At 38.4% G+C, this 15,447-nt stretch overlaps 1 protein-coding gene across 3 annotated transcripts in view; it reads right to left on the minus strand.

Moving 5' to 3' along the window:
- Positions 1-430: 430 nt before the first annotated feature.
- The window catches only part of cabp7a (calcium binding protein 7a), a 33,837-nt gene continuing 18,820 nt past the window's right edge, over positions 431-15,447 (minus strand). For 2 of the 3 annotated variants that reach the window (XM_079689193.1, XM_079689192.1), the window contains 4 exons: positions 8,285-8,428; positions 5,549-5,661; positions 3,912-4,062; positions 431-3,083 (listed from right to left, as the gene is read on the minus strand). In XM_079689193.1, the coding sequence (XP_079545319.1) occupies positions 2,959-3,083; positions 3,912-4,062; positions 5,549-5,661; positions 8,285-8,428 (533 nt within the window). In that variant the 3' untranslated portion in view covers positions 431-2,958. The remainder of the gene's footprint in view (positions 3,084-3,911; positions 4,063-5,548; positions 5,662-8,284; positions 8,429-15,447) is intronic. The other variant, XM_079689194.1, reaches the window with a different exon arrangement.

Consider the following 15,447-nt stretch of genomic DNA (forward strand, 5'->3'; position numbering starts at 1 on the left):
GGTGCAAGGGAAATGGGGATTAGGTTAAGGATACAGACCCTGGTTAGGGTATATGCACAATAATCTGTTTAAATAACATAGGTAGACAACTTTATCTGGTAAATAAAAAGCAGCATTTTTCAAGTGAATTATAGTTACAGAAGACTCCCCTAGCTCCTTTTATACACCCAAAAGAGTACAACCTGACCAAAGCTAGTGAACATTTGAGATATAAGAGGCCATTTTGTTGGGATAAATGTGACAGATGGGGTCCACAACACTCTGCTAAGCCAAAAGGTCTCTCAAAATGGAAAAAAGCAATCCATGGATTCAGCTAACCTTGAAAAATCTATCACTTGATGTGGATGTCAATCGATACAGCCAATGCTTAGGGTCATCTCATGCTGCTTGAATGAAGATTTGACAAGTCTAAAAGGATTTCACTGGAATATAACATGGTAGTTATTTTATTATTGTGAAATACCATTCCACAGACATAGAACGTTGGGTGAAGTCAATGAACAGATATCACACTGTCAATACACATTTCCAAGATCCAAAGACAGGTATCAAAACAGTAAAATGGAAATAGAACATTCACTATCAACATGTTCATACATTTTTTTTTCATCGGTAAAAAGAAAATAAATATTGGTTTGTACAAGTGATTTTATGAGTAGGGCTATGCACAATGCAAAAGTGTCTCAAAGAATAAGACATCAATCAAATGAATACAATAACTTTATTCCCAATGAAAACGTTCCCTTGGTAATGATATGATAGAAAATGAGACGTGCATTTTGTCAGTCAGTTATATCTATTTCCACAATATTTTTTTATTTCCTTTTCACAAAAATAGACGTCTATGGTAAAGTAATAATTTTTTTAGGCCCAAATCTAATTATTCAGGCCTTAACTACATGAGGAATCGGATGAACAATCATGACGGTGAGTTGTTGTTCGCAGCACATCGTAAAGTGCAAAAATGGAAACAAAGGTATCTGTTAACAAATGGGCTTTTTCCTCCCTTTTTTACGTGCGTTCTCCACAGAGTTGATACTTTTCACAAATTGCCCAGGTGCATCAGATAATCATTATCCTGCCTGGCTCCTGTTGATAGGGTTGTCTAAATGGGTTGCCTCTCAATGAGGTTTTGGCCCTGGTTTGGGATCCAAGTTTGGGAAGCTGCCAATAGAGATCCTAAAAAGAGAAATTCAGAAGATGTGAATTATTTAGATTTCCACTGTTTATCGCAGTGTGTTGTTCGTTTTATTTGGTTTCAGTTACTGATTCAAACATTTGAGTGGAAGCTGTGGGACTTATGCAGGATGTCTGGGTTCATCTCAAGAATTAAAATGTTAAATTAATTGTTGTTTTCTGAGCTCACTTTCGTTGTGTGGCCTAATTCTGCTGTCACAGATCCCTCCAAAGCTTTGGTTGAAGTTGTTTTTGTATGTACAATACACACTGATGATGAGGGAACTAACCCAGATGCATGCAAAACAATCTAATACCTCAATCATATTCATGTGGTGGCCTCACAGATATTTATGTTTTATTGCAACAGATTACACCATATGGCCCCTGTCAAACCTCAATGCACTGTGCAGCTTCTGACACACATATTCCCATTCATCTGTCTGCGTCTCACAGAACAAGAGGGTCTCTGTTGTATTGCAAAAACCTTCATTTGGAAAGTGCTTTCGCAACTTTTCAGACCCTAACAGTTAATAGGTCCACTGGGGGTTACTTTCTTTGAAGATTCCTGTCTGTATCAAGCATTATAAGATGTATATTTTACATACATTTATTGCTCTTTTGCAACGCATACAGACAGAACAAATAAATAAAAAATACATTCCTGTTCAGCTGTACTACCAACCAGATTATTTCCAATGCATATTCTTTAAAATGGTTGCAAGACACATATCTAACTCTACGGTGGTAGTGGTCATCAGGCGCAAGGTCAGCAGTTTAGCAATCCTGGAAATCTTTTTTTTAGAGCATGTACTAAAGCAGCCCTTCTTTTTCATGCATTTGTATGCTTTGCTTTTGTTGTGATTGCTGACACCCGGCACGGCACATAATTGCTCACAGTTGTCGTTAAGTAATTGAGAACAGCTGTTACAGTCATTATGATTAATACATAGAGAATAACTTTTACAAATGTGTCAAGACGGGGAATGTTTAAATCCATGCATTTCATGCATAGATGAAGGTCATTCTCAGAGGCCTGCAAAGCCCCGCAGTGGAGCCGGAGAGTCGAGTGTTTTTTCGTTTAAACTGTCCCTTCAGACCTCAACACAATTCCTTCCGCGAGCTGGTAACCTTGCTAACCCTGCAGCCTGTGAATAAGTGAAACTATCCACACAACTCAGCACCTCCCTGCAGATATTTGTTTCATACCAAGGTTTTCTTTATACACAAATTGTTCTTGAACAATGTTGCACCGTATACAATATATCCACAACACTGTGAACTCCAGACCTTGCACATAACAACACCTTCCAGCCTCAGGAATACATTTTCTCCAACGGTGCCCACAATATTTCACAGATTTATTTCTACTGCTTTATAATAAACGGCATGGTACACTGGACAAATACACAACTGGACAGTCAAAACACTTCTCTTTATAGCTGCCACCTTACTGAATGCAACACTGCTCAAATGCACATAGCTAATGGTTACTAAATGTTGTATGAGTGATATGTATAGGCAGCCGTCCACTTCACATACACCGCTGTCTCTGTCTATGTGAGGTCCTGTTGTCCTTGAAAGTTTTCAGCATGTTTCTGACAAATCCCTGCACATGTTGTGTCCTTAGTGACTCCATTTTTTTTCCCACAGTCATTTGCCAATTTTACAGCTGCGTGATTATCTGTTGTATCCGTTTTATATTTGTTAGCCTTATGTTTATAGTCATTTGTCCGTGAGGCAGCCTTTAGGTGATAGCCAAGGCTGAAAATGCTGCTGCTCCTACTTCATGCCGCTCCGCAGCACCTGATTGGCTGCGATAAGCATGACGCTGATGATGAAAGCAATAGCAAAGGCGCAAATCAAGCTCTTGCGAACACAAGTTTGCTTGACGGTCGGGCTGGAACCTGGGAACCAAAACAGAGGTGGGAGGGAAAGAAGAAAAACAATTACCTGAAGGTCTATTGAATCAGGTGTAATTTAATGCTTGAAAGATGTCTCGATAGTAATTTCAGAATGAAATGAGCGCATCACAAAGCCTTTGAATTAGATGAACACAATTAAAAGGGATGAACACCCAGAGAAAATACGTTTTCACACCTGTACGCTGTGTAACAGCATCTAGATTGAAATGCTGATTGCCGGTTTGGAACAACAAACAAATGGATTGGCACCTGACTGGCATATTAAAGGATGCTCGAAACACCAGCGCTCAGAGAAAAGGTGTTGTATACTGGCAGAATCGTATGAAGTAAGAGCAAACGCAGCTATTGGGTTTTGAATCTTGTATTTTTATTCAAATAGAAGATTTTTCAAGCTTCTTAAATCTGATCTAGCTTTTTATTTATCTTTATTTTCTTCAGCCATCAGGATATTTTGCATTTCTGACAGTGACTTTTAAATGAAAGGTTCTCTGTGCAGTCTGTGTACGCTCATTGAGCTTCAGCACTGGTGAAGTTTATTTTTAAAAGTCTCCCTTCTGCAGACATTTGTACATTTGCAAAACAACGGACAGAATATGCATATTAACTTTTGTATGATTCCATGGTATAGGAACAGGAAACAAGCAAAATGTCCATCTACAGTAGGAGACTGTAGATGGACAGTTTTATTACAGTTTACAATACTAACATACATAACTTAAAAAACTTAACAAACCACAACGCCCTCAGTTGGGACCTTTTGTTAAGAAATATCATTCACATAAACAGCAGAGGTTTTACGTTCTTCCTTACTGTCTATATCCACCTGGCACTCCCCGGGGTTCTCTATGTGGTTCTCCTCAGTCATGATGATATTCTCGATGTCTTTCATAGAAAGGTGATCGCAGAAGGTGTCGTAGAGGAGCCTCTTCAGCTCCTCCACCGTTAACTTCTGCATGTCACACTGGAGAAAGACACACATAACTATACGTTAACTTAGACATAGACGGGTGGACACAATACCGCACACATGCACAAACACTTACAGACAATATGTAGGCAAAAAGTAATGTAGGAAAGGAAGAGAACACAAGCAGCAAAAAACAGTGTATGGAAAATCTCACTTAATTGTGATTCAAATATGGATTTATAAATTACAAAAAAATATATATCCCTAACATGTACTGTAGAAGTGTGACACTTTTGTCTAAGTTGCCATCCAATCAAAATTACAAGCTGAATTGAATTTCCTATTCAAATAACATAATTTGCTTCAAAGTATTAAAGGTGGGGTAGGTAATTCACTTCAGAAACACTTTGTTATATTCCATGGAATGCTCTTAACATCCCGATAGCAATGAATACATTAAATGCTTTGACAATAAATACATAAAAAATGTCATCTGTGGAAGCCGTGGCGCGGTAAAAAGCACGACCAATTATTTTAAAATAACTGGATGGCCTACCTGCCTGTCAGCCTTCCATCTTATGCACAAACTTATCTCGTGCCCTCATTGGTCATGAGCACGTTCGTGTGTGTTGGAGGAGGGGCTCTGTAAGAAAGTCTGAAGGAAGGGGCAGATTTTTCTTCGGCTGCGTAGATTCAAATTCTAGTGCACTCAAGCTGGTTTCTCCATTCTTACCTACCCCACCTTTAAGTACCTGAGTTTAACATTATTCAATTAAAGTAGCTCAAAGCTCATTTTTTGAGTAAAGGAACTCAGTCCACCACTGGCATTATTGAAAATGTGTTCAATAACAAAATGAAAAATGCCAATCCAGTATCTGTGCAAGTTTGGAAAACTCATCAATGTTTCTGATTTCATGCAAAGCTTGGCAAGCGCTCACCAGTGTGCAGCACATGCTTGATATAACTTCACACTGATTTATAATGTTATCTTTGCAGCCTTAGCAATAGTTCCCTCTGGTATCTTGACATTATCTGCAGGTGTCTTTGGTTATGATTCCTTTTTTATAAACTGACTGAACCGAATATTCCCACAAATCATCTATTTCACACTTGAATTTGGAGCCTCACTTTTGACTGCAACTCTGGTTTTTATCACGTACCTACAGCAAAGGCAGCTTAGATGAGCATCATCCCATTAAATCCATCCCACTGTCAAAGTGAGCAGTTGATTATCTAATGAAGCGTGGGTAAATAATTGAATATCAATTTTAAATCAAATTGACTTTAATGGCCTTAGTCTTAAGACTGTCGCCACACACAATGAGGCAAAGATATTAACACAAAGTCTGGATTCTTAAGGGAATCTCTCCCAGATTAAAATCTTCCCATTAATAACAACCCAGTGGACGTGGCAATTAAAAACTGGTTTGGCTTTTAAAGTGGCACACTAAAGGATTCTGCGCTCAGAGGTTTGCTGGGGCCCCTACTCTGCTGTCTATCTTCTTAAGAAGCACAACATGAGTGACTGAATAATGATCACCTTCCAAAATACAGAGTCAAAATCAGTGCCGTGGAACTTATCTGGCAACCTAGCTGCCGTCAGCTTTGGGCCCAGAAGAGTGACAAACTCCTCAAAGTCCACCTGGCCATCGCCTGTGAAAATAACAAAAAACAATTGGTGTTTATTGCTGCTGGTTTGAATGCCTTCTACAGACCACATCTGTCTGCTGAAAGAGCAACCCAATCTCATGGCATTTCGTGTTCACCTACACGATTTTTAATCGATTGATTCGTGTTCACCAACACGATTTTCCCCTTTTTTTCGTGTTGCACAGCACGATTTTAAAAGCAATGTATTTCTATTGGTAGTCTCACGGCATTACGTGTTATAGGAAGCTGTGTGGTTCATAAAAACATGTTTTTACTCAATATCAAGCCACAATTATTGCTTTTATTTTAAATCGTATAATTTCTGACTTTTGTTGCCGTCTGTGAGGAAAATAAATTGGCCTGAGAGCCTCAGGATAGAGAAATCTGTATTTTTAAAATCTTTTTTTCCTTCTAATCCTTCTAATCCTTCCTTGTTATTCTTTTCAAAATAACACACTGTTATTTACTCAACAATAACACACGGTTATTCTTGTTCTTATTTATTGGTTTATTTCCATAATCTCAGGCTTTTTTGGCGTCCGTCAGGGTCAGGAACTGAATTTCAAAATAAAAATAACCGGAAACAGACGTAGGCCTTTAGGAGTTTAGGATGGCCAAAGACACTACACTACCCATAATCCCCAGCTAATCGTTTGGGACTACAGTTCCCGTGATTAATGTTCAAGCTCTGGGATTGGAAGTTGGAGTGGCAGTGCACCAAGGTTACGCTGAACGTCAAACAGCTGTTTGAAATGTTACGAAACCACGCCAGACTATCCAAAACTAATCGAACGCTGGAGTTTCAAAGGTTTATTGACATATCATATACACAACTACGGTGTATTCAATGAATGAAAATCTTGGGTCACAGGTTCCTCAACAGCGCATTACAAGACATCTATCAATATGTGTGTACCTCCACCATTAAACTGTCATATTCTGCACATTTATTATACTATCTACATACATAAGAGTATAATTCATATGTATAATATCAGTTAAAATAAGTGCTTCAACATAGTTAACATTGCAGGAAAGCAATATATTAGACGTTAAGTACTTTGTCAGGCTTAATATTTATCTGTAGATACCCCCAAAGCTTTTTTTTATTTAAAAGAAGACCTTAATCTAAAGTATTATTTAATGTTTAAATAAAGGTTAATTTGTTTTTCTGTGTTGCACATCCTCCTATTAATATCTTTGTACATCCTGCACTAAACTGTTTTATTGTAGAGATCACTTATAGTATCTTCTTGATTTTTTTATATTCTATATTTCTATCACAGACCTTCTATTTCCCCCCTATGAAAGTATGTACTCTTAATATTTTTTTAATCAAATATAACACATAAAAACAATAATTCAATAACGTGCTTTAACCACTAGGCGGTGCACACAAGGTACACACAGCCATAATAACTTTGTATTATTAGTGTAGGACACTTATGTATGTACAACATCTGAAGATGTGTAGTTTTATTCATGTTTTCACATAATTTTACAGCATATTGCTATACTATTTCAGACTCAGTATTTACATTCTTATATTCAAAGAAAATCAGTAATATCTTTAAAAACTACAAGTCCTTTTATATCAGCTGTGCACCGTTATGGTGTAGATATAACTTATCTGTGAATTAGATCAAATGTAGAAGTCAGCCGAATTAGTGTTGATACTGCAAGGAGACGTATTGTGTGAGGAAAATTGAAGATGTTGTTTAATTGTTGATATATTTATGATCCACGTCAAGTATTCAGTTTCGGCGGCATTTCTTCCAGTCTTTCCAAAGGTCTTCTCATCAGGGCTCTATAAATAAAGAACTACGGCAGATCTGTAATATGTAATGCAGCCGAACCTTGTATTACAATGCCGTTATGTGATGACTTTCAAAGAGAAAAGCAAGAACACTCGGAATGAAGTATTATTTTATTCTTTTAAAATGTTTTTCCGATTTCATATCATATAAACACCAAATCCCAACATGCATTGTGGCTAAAACATCCAATCAGCGAGCTTAAACCATAGCTGAGGATCTTGGGTGATCGCTGGAAATGCCTACGTTTCCGGTTATTTTTATTTTGAAATTTGGTTCCTGACAGATGCCAAGGTGGTGGTGGGGGTTATGGTACGGGCAGGCGTATGTTATGGATGATGAACACAGGCCACTCGATTCACAACATTACCCTAACCCTAACCCTAACCCTCACACCAGATACTGACTGGTTTTCGGACCCCCCCAGACCCCCCCAATAAAGCAAAAATGTATGTTTCAGAGTGGCCTTTTATTGTGGCCAGCCTAAGGCACACCTGTGCAATAATCATGCTGTCTAATCAGCATCTTGATATGCCACACCTGTGAGGTGGGATGGATTATCTCGGCAAAGGAGAAGTGCTAACTATCACAGAATTTTTCAGATTTGTGAACAATATTTGAGAGAAATGGTTATTTTGTGTATATAGAAAATGTTTTAGATCTTTGAGTTCATCTCATGAAAAATGGGAGCAAAAACAAAAGTGTTGCGTTTCTATTTTTGTTCAGTGTATAAAATACATAAAAAAGTGCATTTTGCATGATAGTAGACCTTTAAGACAGTATGAAATCCAAGCTGTGTGTGTTTGCCTCACCGTCCATGTCCAGTCTCTGAATGATGACTTCCAGCTCCACCTCGTTTGGCATGTAGCCCAGGGAGCGCATCGCCATCCCCAGCTCCTGCTTTGAGATGAACCCATTCCCATCGCGGTCAAACACTTTGAAGGCCTCGCGGATCTCTGCAAAGAAGATACAAACACAGAAACACACCCAGACGTGAGCTTAGGGCAGAGCAGGATATGAAAGTGGGAAATGTTCCACGCACCAAAGATACATTTGTTATGCTGCATCAATGCTTGAGTCATAGTTATATGAGGGTTGGCAGCTGAGTACAAATTCCAACAGCAAAATGTCAAAAAAAGAATCAAAAATAAATATCCTCTCACAAAGAGCTGTGATCAGAACAAATTGTTAACATCCTAAAGGGCGATCCCATGCTCTTCTTGTTAAATGTAACCTTTTAGGTCTTTTTGTATCTGCGGCCAAAAGGTTTAATGCCACAAATGACCACAACAAATGTCTGCTGTCATGCAACGTGTGATAAACTTAATACTCTAGGGGTTGCATTTCCTAGTATCTCATCCGTTCTACAATTCCTAAGAAATAATCTGCCATGAAGATTAAAACATTATACAACCATATCAATTAACTGACATTATTATGTTCAGTAAGTCATCAAACTAAATTGTAGACAAAGGTGAAAAATGTATGTTTTTTATTTTGAAGTCTTCTAATTTTTCATGAAGTGGTACTTTAATACTGATACTGATTTATATTGTTAGGATATAAATCAGGAGACTAAACGTTTGTAGTTAAAGCTGAGTCCTTGAAAGTCTCCTGCTTCTTCCCTCTATTCTTTTCTTTTTACCTTTGACGGATATGGAATTCATGTTCCGAGGAATAATGGTGGTCCGTTAAATCCTCCGCCGTGAGATTATTCTCTTCCCTTCTTCTTATTCCAAGTTTCTCAACCTTGCAGCACACTAACTGGAATCATACTTAGAACTAAAACGTATCTAGAGCAGCAAATATATCTTCCAATGCTGCACTGCGTTTGGATTACGTCTCCTGCGACTCCTCAGACTTAATGGAAGTTCAATACTAAACCACTGGAGTTAACTTGATAATGTAAAACTGGAGTAAGGAGCCTCACGGTACTGGCAGCGGTTAGTTTGAGATAAACAGAAGAGAAAACACAAGGGGCCAATTTACCCGTATAAACAGAGATGGCAAAAGTACACACATCTTTTACTCAAGTAGAAGTGCAGATACTCGCATTTAAAAATACTCTGGTAAAAGTAGAAGTACTGACTAAACTTCTTTACTCAAGTGAAAGTAAAGAAGTATGGGCTTCGAAATGTACTTAAGTAAAAGTACCCATAACTACCAAGAGTTTTATAGAGAAACTGACCTCACTTTATATTAATAGAAATATAACGTCATTGTTAGCTAATGAATATTTCGATGCTGAACAACGGGAAAATGACAACGTTTTCATTGGTCCCTCTTCTATAGAGAAGACCAGGAAATTATGGATACACGGATCGTGTTAAAATCAGGCACGCAATGACTCTAAATAATAATGATCATGCCACCAAACACAAATTCAAACTAAAGTAACCAGCCTGTTTTGAAAATGTGAGAAGTATTAAGTACAGATATTTATGTTAAAAATGTAAGGACATGCAGTTTGAACTCTGCCAAAACAAAGTCAAAGATGCCCCCCCCCCCCCCCCCCAACACAGAGACACAATCACTGCAGGAAATCAGTTGAGTAGTTCCTCAGTCCAGCCACAGTGCATTTCCCCCTCGTCCTCTGCTTGTTTACTCTTCATGAGGGACTGAATCCCTTCATTAAAATGCAGTAACATTTCACTGCGCCGGGTCGCCTACAGTTTTAGACTTGTCACATCTCCGTGTCACACGCCTTATTACCACACAGAAGTGCCGAGCCGCAGAGGAATCTTTAAGTGGAGATGATGCATGGAGTAAATCTTTAGAAAATCACATATTATATATCTCTGTAATCTGTTTGAAACAGAGACCATGAAATACATCATTAAATATTCATGTGTGGGTCATATTCTGCATTTGTGAAACGTTTCAGGTAAATAAGGTATTTACCAGAGGTCTGATAGACTGTTATGTTTTAGTTCAAGGCAACGATAAGCTTTAAATGATAAAGATATATTGTGGGCTTTGAATGACTGATAAAAAACAAACAGAGCTAAATTATGTTGTTAAAAATGGCACAATATGTCTTTGTTTGACATATCCTTCTGGGGAGGCAAGATAATATTTAGAATTTTAATTTAAATGACTTTCCATTCTTTGTTTGAATTAAATTAGCTCTTATTTAACTGTACGCCATGCACTTCATCAATTCCTTGCAAAGTCTTGGTAAATGGGAATTACCGCTTAGGTCATTTACCGGAGTGCAGAGCGGTGAGGAATAGCCCTGGAACAAACCAGCAGCGTGACAGCCTGAGACATATATTTCAAATGCCAAACAAAACGTAAAATACCAATAATGGCAGAAAACAGCGTCATTTTGAATATAATGTGCGCACTGTGCTTTAGGTAATAGTTTGCTGTAATCTAGGGTTGCTCAATTAATCGTATTTTAATCGCGATTAAGATTATGGCTTGCAACGATTACGAAAACATCGTAATCGAAATAAAACGATTATATTTTTATTTATTATTATTACTTTCTTTTTTTCTTTTTTATACTTTTTCTTTTCAGTTGAATTATACTTAAAGTTCAGGGTAATCAACTGTTAAAAGCATACTGTTAAAAAAAAAATTCTCCAATAAATGGATGTTTTCAAAATCAATGAATAATCGCATTTAATAATCGCAACTACAATTATTGACCCAAATAATCGAGATTATGATTTTTGCCATAATCGAGCAGCCCTACTGTAATCATAAACAAAGAATTGAAACCGTGCCTCAGGGATAGGGCTACTTGTCAATCATGTATTACAATAGATTACATCTGGGCATGCAATTTATAAGACCCAGCAGAGTGACATTCACAGCAGCTATTTTTCACATTGCTTTTCCATACAAAATGTCTTACTGGAGGCACAGTTTGAATCATTGAGAGCCTCCAGCGGTGGGTTTTTTTCCTTCGCAGGATGAGATCTTATTGTTTATAGAAAAACAATACCTCAGTTTCCACCTGAGGTCCCTGCTCCATCTGTTTACTTTGGAAACAGGGGCTTTCCAGAACTCCCTGAAAATAAATATGTTTCTGCCACACAGGAGGCAAACAAACTCTTAAATAAGGTGCCAAAACAGTTTTATGAAATACTCTGCCTCCCCTGAAAGCTTTATTTATTGATGAAAGGCCAAGGTGAGCAAAACCCTAGACTGTGATTGCTTTATAGTATTTTTGATATATTACAATTATTATTATTATGAATGGCTTATCATGTCCAGGGAGATATACAATCACTAAGCTGCAATATGTAATGCCTTGAGAAAATATAAACAAAACCACATGAAATCTGGACGGAGGATCACTAGAACATAATGCAAGATCTTCCAATCCAATTTCATTCAAGAGTCTGACTATTCATACAAAAAAAGAAATGCTTTCTCTTTTTGACCATATGCCATTCACATAGACTGCTATCTCATGATCTTATCTTAATTATCTTCAGCAGTAACAGATATGTTCTCCCATTGTCAATGTATTCTTTGAGCCCAAAATGGGTCACATCCCTTCACTAAGTGACATCCACTCCACTAAGTGACTCTTGTAATTGAGACACTGCTTCTCTTCCAGACCGTGAATAAATGCTCGAGCAAAAACAGAATAACGCAGATTTTAGTGCAGGCCGGCGCAGATGACCTGAATTATCCTGCTCAATCAAAGAGAGGCAATTGGTAGGATTTACCAAACTTTCCTGTAGTCTTTAAATGTATCAATCTACTGTAAAAAAGGGACGACTTTTCAGTGTCATCTTCCTAAACCATATCATAGAGGCAACTTAATAATAAATGAAGCAGGGAATCCAAATATTTTTGCTGGCCACAAAATGTAAGATTTGTTCTTTCGAAACGGCTGGCTAATTCCCCCAAATTGTATCACAGCAATTAAAAATGATCTATACTGTTTAAATGCTCTGAATATAATTATTACTTTCAATTGTGTATTTTATAAAATAGGTTAACATATTGAAAGAGGTACCAAAGGCCCAGGTGGAAGTCTTCATATTGCTTGTTTCGTCAGAGCAACAAAAATCCAAAGATAATCATTTTTTAATTATAAAAAAACCACAAATCCTCACATTTGAAAGAGTGAAATTAATATAATGTTGTAATGTTTTTAAATATATATTATGATTATAATAAACATTGACTAATATGGTCTTGTCTTTATTAGTTTGTTTTTTACAGTTGAAGTTCTTAAAACAAGTTATGACCTTAAGTCTTTATCAGGAAAATGTTTGCCATTATTTGCCTATTAAACATCCAAGGAACATCACTGCACTTCATTTGGAGTTGTGTTTTGGCGGCATGTCTAATATTCAATCTCACCTGTAAAATGCTCCACTAAGTTGACAAGCTAGTTGTTAACTTTGTCTAAAATGTCATTTGGTGCTGGTACGATAGCAGACAGTACAATGATTTTTTGTTGAGTTTTTTGCTTCAACCAGTTGCAGTGGCTGAAAACTGGGTTGATGAGAGCCGTGAGACTAAACCAAAACAGAAAACTATAGGTTACTTACGTAACCCCAGTTCTCAGAGTAACATGAAGTGAGATGTCCCACTATGGGATGCGCCTCAACGCGTATGCAAACAGAAGCATCAATCTCATTACGCCAATCCTGATTGGCTGGTGATCTTGACGTCTACGTCTGGGAATCCACCCACCCTATAAGTAGCTTGCGCTACGTCACAGCGTCATTCAAAATAAGCACCTCTTCTCGCTTCGCCTTAGCAAGAAGGGCCGTCTGGTGAGACATCTCACTTCATGTTACTCTGAGAACTGGGGTTACGTAAGTAACCTATAGTTCTCATTCATAACACTCCGTTCGATGTCTCACTATGGGATATTGAAACTCCCGTATTGCTAGACATGCTTATTTCGAAAATCACCAAAACAACCAGAACTTAACAGGTAGAACCCTCTCTCAACACGGGGCCCAGCACTGCACGGGCCACACTCGGAGCAGAGACATCTAGCCAGTAAAAGCAGACAAAAGTGAGCGGTGAGGACCAGCTCGCTGCTGCACAAATGTCTTGGATGGAAACATCCTTGAACAAAGCCAAGGATGTAGCAGGTCCACGAGTAGAATGAGCACGCAGGCCCGTTGGTGCCTGCAAACCCTGACTCGTATAAGCCAGAGCAATCGCTTCCACAATCCAGTGGGATAGCCGTTGCCTGGTAACGGGCTTGCCCTTATGAGGGTTAGCCCAGGATACAAAGAGTTGGTCATTGCATCGAAACTCTTTTGACCTGTCCAGGTGCGTAAAGCACGGACTGGTCACAGCAAATTCGGCCGCTGTTCCTCAGAGGAACACAGTGGCGGAGGAAATGCCTCAATGTCAATGGGGGTACATGAGCCAACCACCTTAGGTACAAAGGCAGGGTTGGGCTTCAGCAACACTCTCGTTTGCCCCGGGGCAAACTGAGTGCATGAAGAATTTACAGAGAGCGCATGAATGTCACTGACTCGCTTGGCAGATGCCAGAGCCAGTAACAACACTGTCTTCAGTGACAGGTGCTCAGGGGCGGATCTAGACAAATATTCATGGGGTGGCAAGAGGGTGGCAGGAGAATTTGAGGGGTGGCATCCCCTGGCAGAAGTATATTCTGATTTAATCGCAGTCATATCAATCAATGTTAACTTGGAAAGCCACAATATTGATATTTTAAGTCAATAACATTAGGTGAGATTATTGTGGCACATCAGTAAAGCCTTAAATATAAATATATAAGGTGGCACACGTCATTTAATGAATTTTAACTGAATGAGTTGGTTTAACTCTTAGACCAGCAGGGGTACCAAATATGCAGACTGCTGCAATAAATACATTAATTAACTGTCTCATCGATGTGTGTCTGTATGAATATGATAATATTAACAGTCATATTATTCCTATCAGCTGTCAATCACTGTTATGATTCACATCTTCAGTGTTATTATTAAATAAACTATATTTTTTGGAGGAGTTAATGATGAACGTTCCTCAAGATGCTTGCTCACCCTCTTTCAAATTTGAAAGACCAGTAATTACTATCATAATTCAAAAGAATCAAAGGAACAGTTCAGCACCCCACAACTTCATTGCAAACAGTTACAACCTTGACTTTACATCAAAAAGAACAAACATTAAAGAAATGACTAACTGCATCAGTTAGGGTTAAAAAAAACGGTGTATTCATCTAAAACATACATCGCTGCAGTTATTATCCAGTGGAATGCCCGTACGTACCTACTGGCCTAGTTAAATCAAAGTGGTTACTTTTTTTTGGCTGGGCAGTGAAGTTTTACACACCGTCTTATTTGACTTTCTCAGGACTTGAAACTGTTTTTTGGGGGCAGACCCCCACAAAGAAGAAACATATATTTACACATGTAAGGTCTAGTGATGTGTCGGTCGCGAACGAGCCGATTCTTTTGAACGGCTCTTTGGTATGAACGAGGGGAACCGAGTCGTACTTGGTGAGAGCCGTTCTTGTTATCGTTCAATTGTTAGTCCGCACTCACTGCCTGCCAAAATCCACTCGCCTGTTAAAAAGCTTGATTTTGTTCCCCAAACGTATTCTGTGAAGACCCGCCCCTACTCTGATTAGTAGGTTTCAGCAGGAGGAGTGAGATGGGGTGGGTCTTAACGGAATACGCGAGAGAGAGAAGTCATAACAAGTGGTAGGCTACAGGACAGGTAGACGACGTGTTTTTCGGATGGAAAATTAGCCAAACGCGAAAACGCAGCAGCATTTTGATGCACTTCAACCAAAAAAGCGCACCATTTGTAAAGGCAAAATATCCTTTAAAGCAGGGCCAACAAATGATCTCCATCGCCACTTAAAAACACAGTATCTAATATTAAGAGCTGCGTGAATTTCATTCAAGGCAAGGCAACTTTATTTACTTAACACATACGGAGGGTAAATTCAAAGTAGTACATTCACGGACATGAATGACATGGATATGGCGCCACCTTGTGTCGTGTTTAC

Source organism: Notothenia rossii (assembly GCF_949606895.1).
Source record: "Notothenia rossii genome assembly, chromosome: 6".
NCBI classification, from domain to species: Eukaryota; Metazoa; Chordata; class Actinopteri; order Perciformes; family Nototheniidae; genus Notothenia; species Notothenia rossii.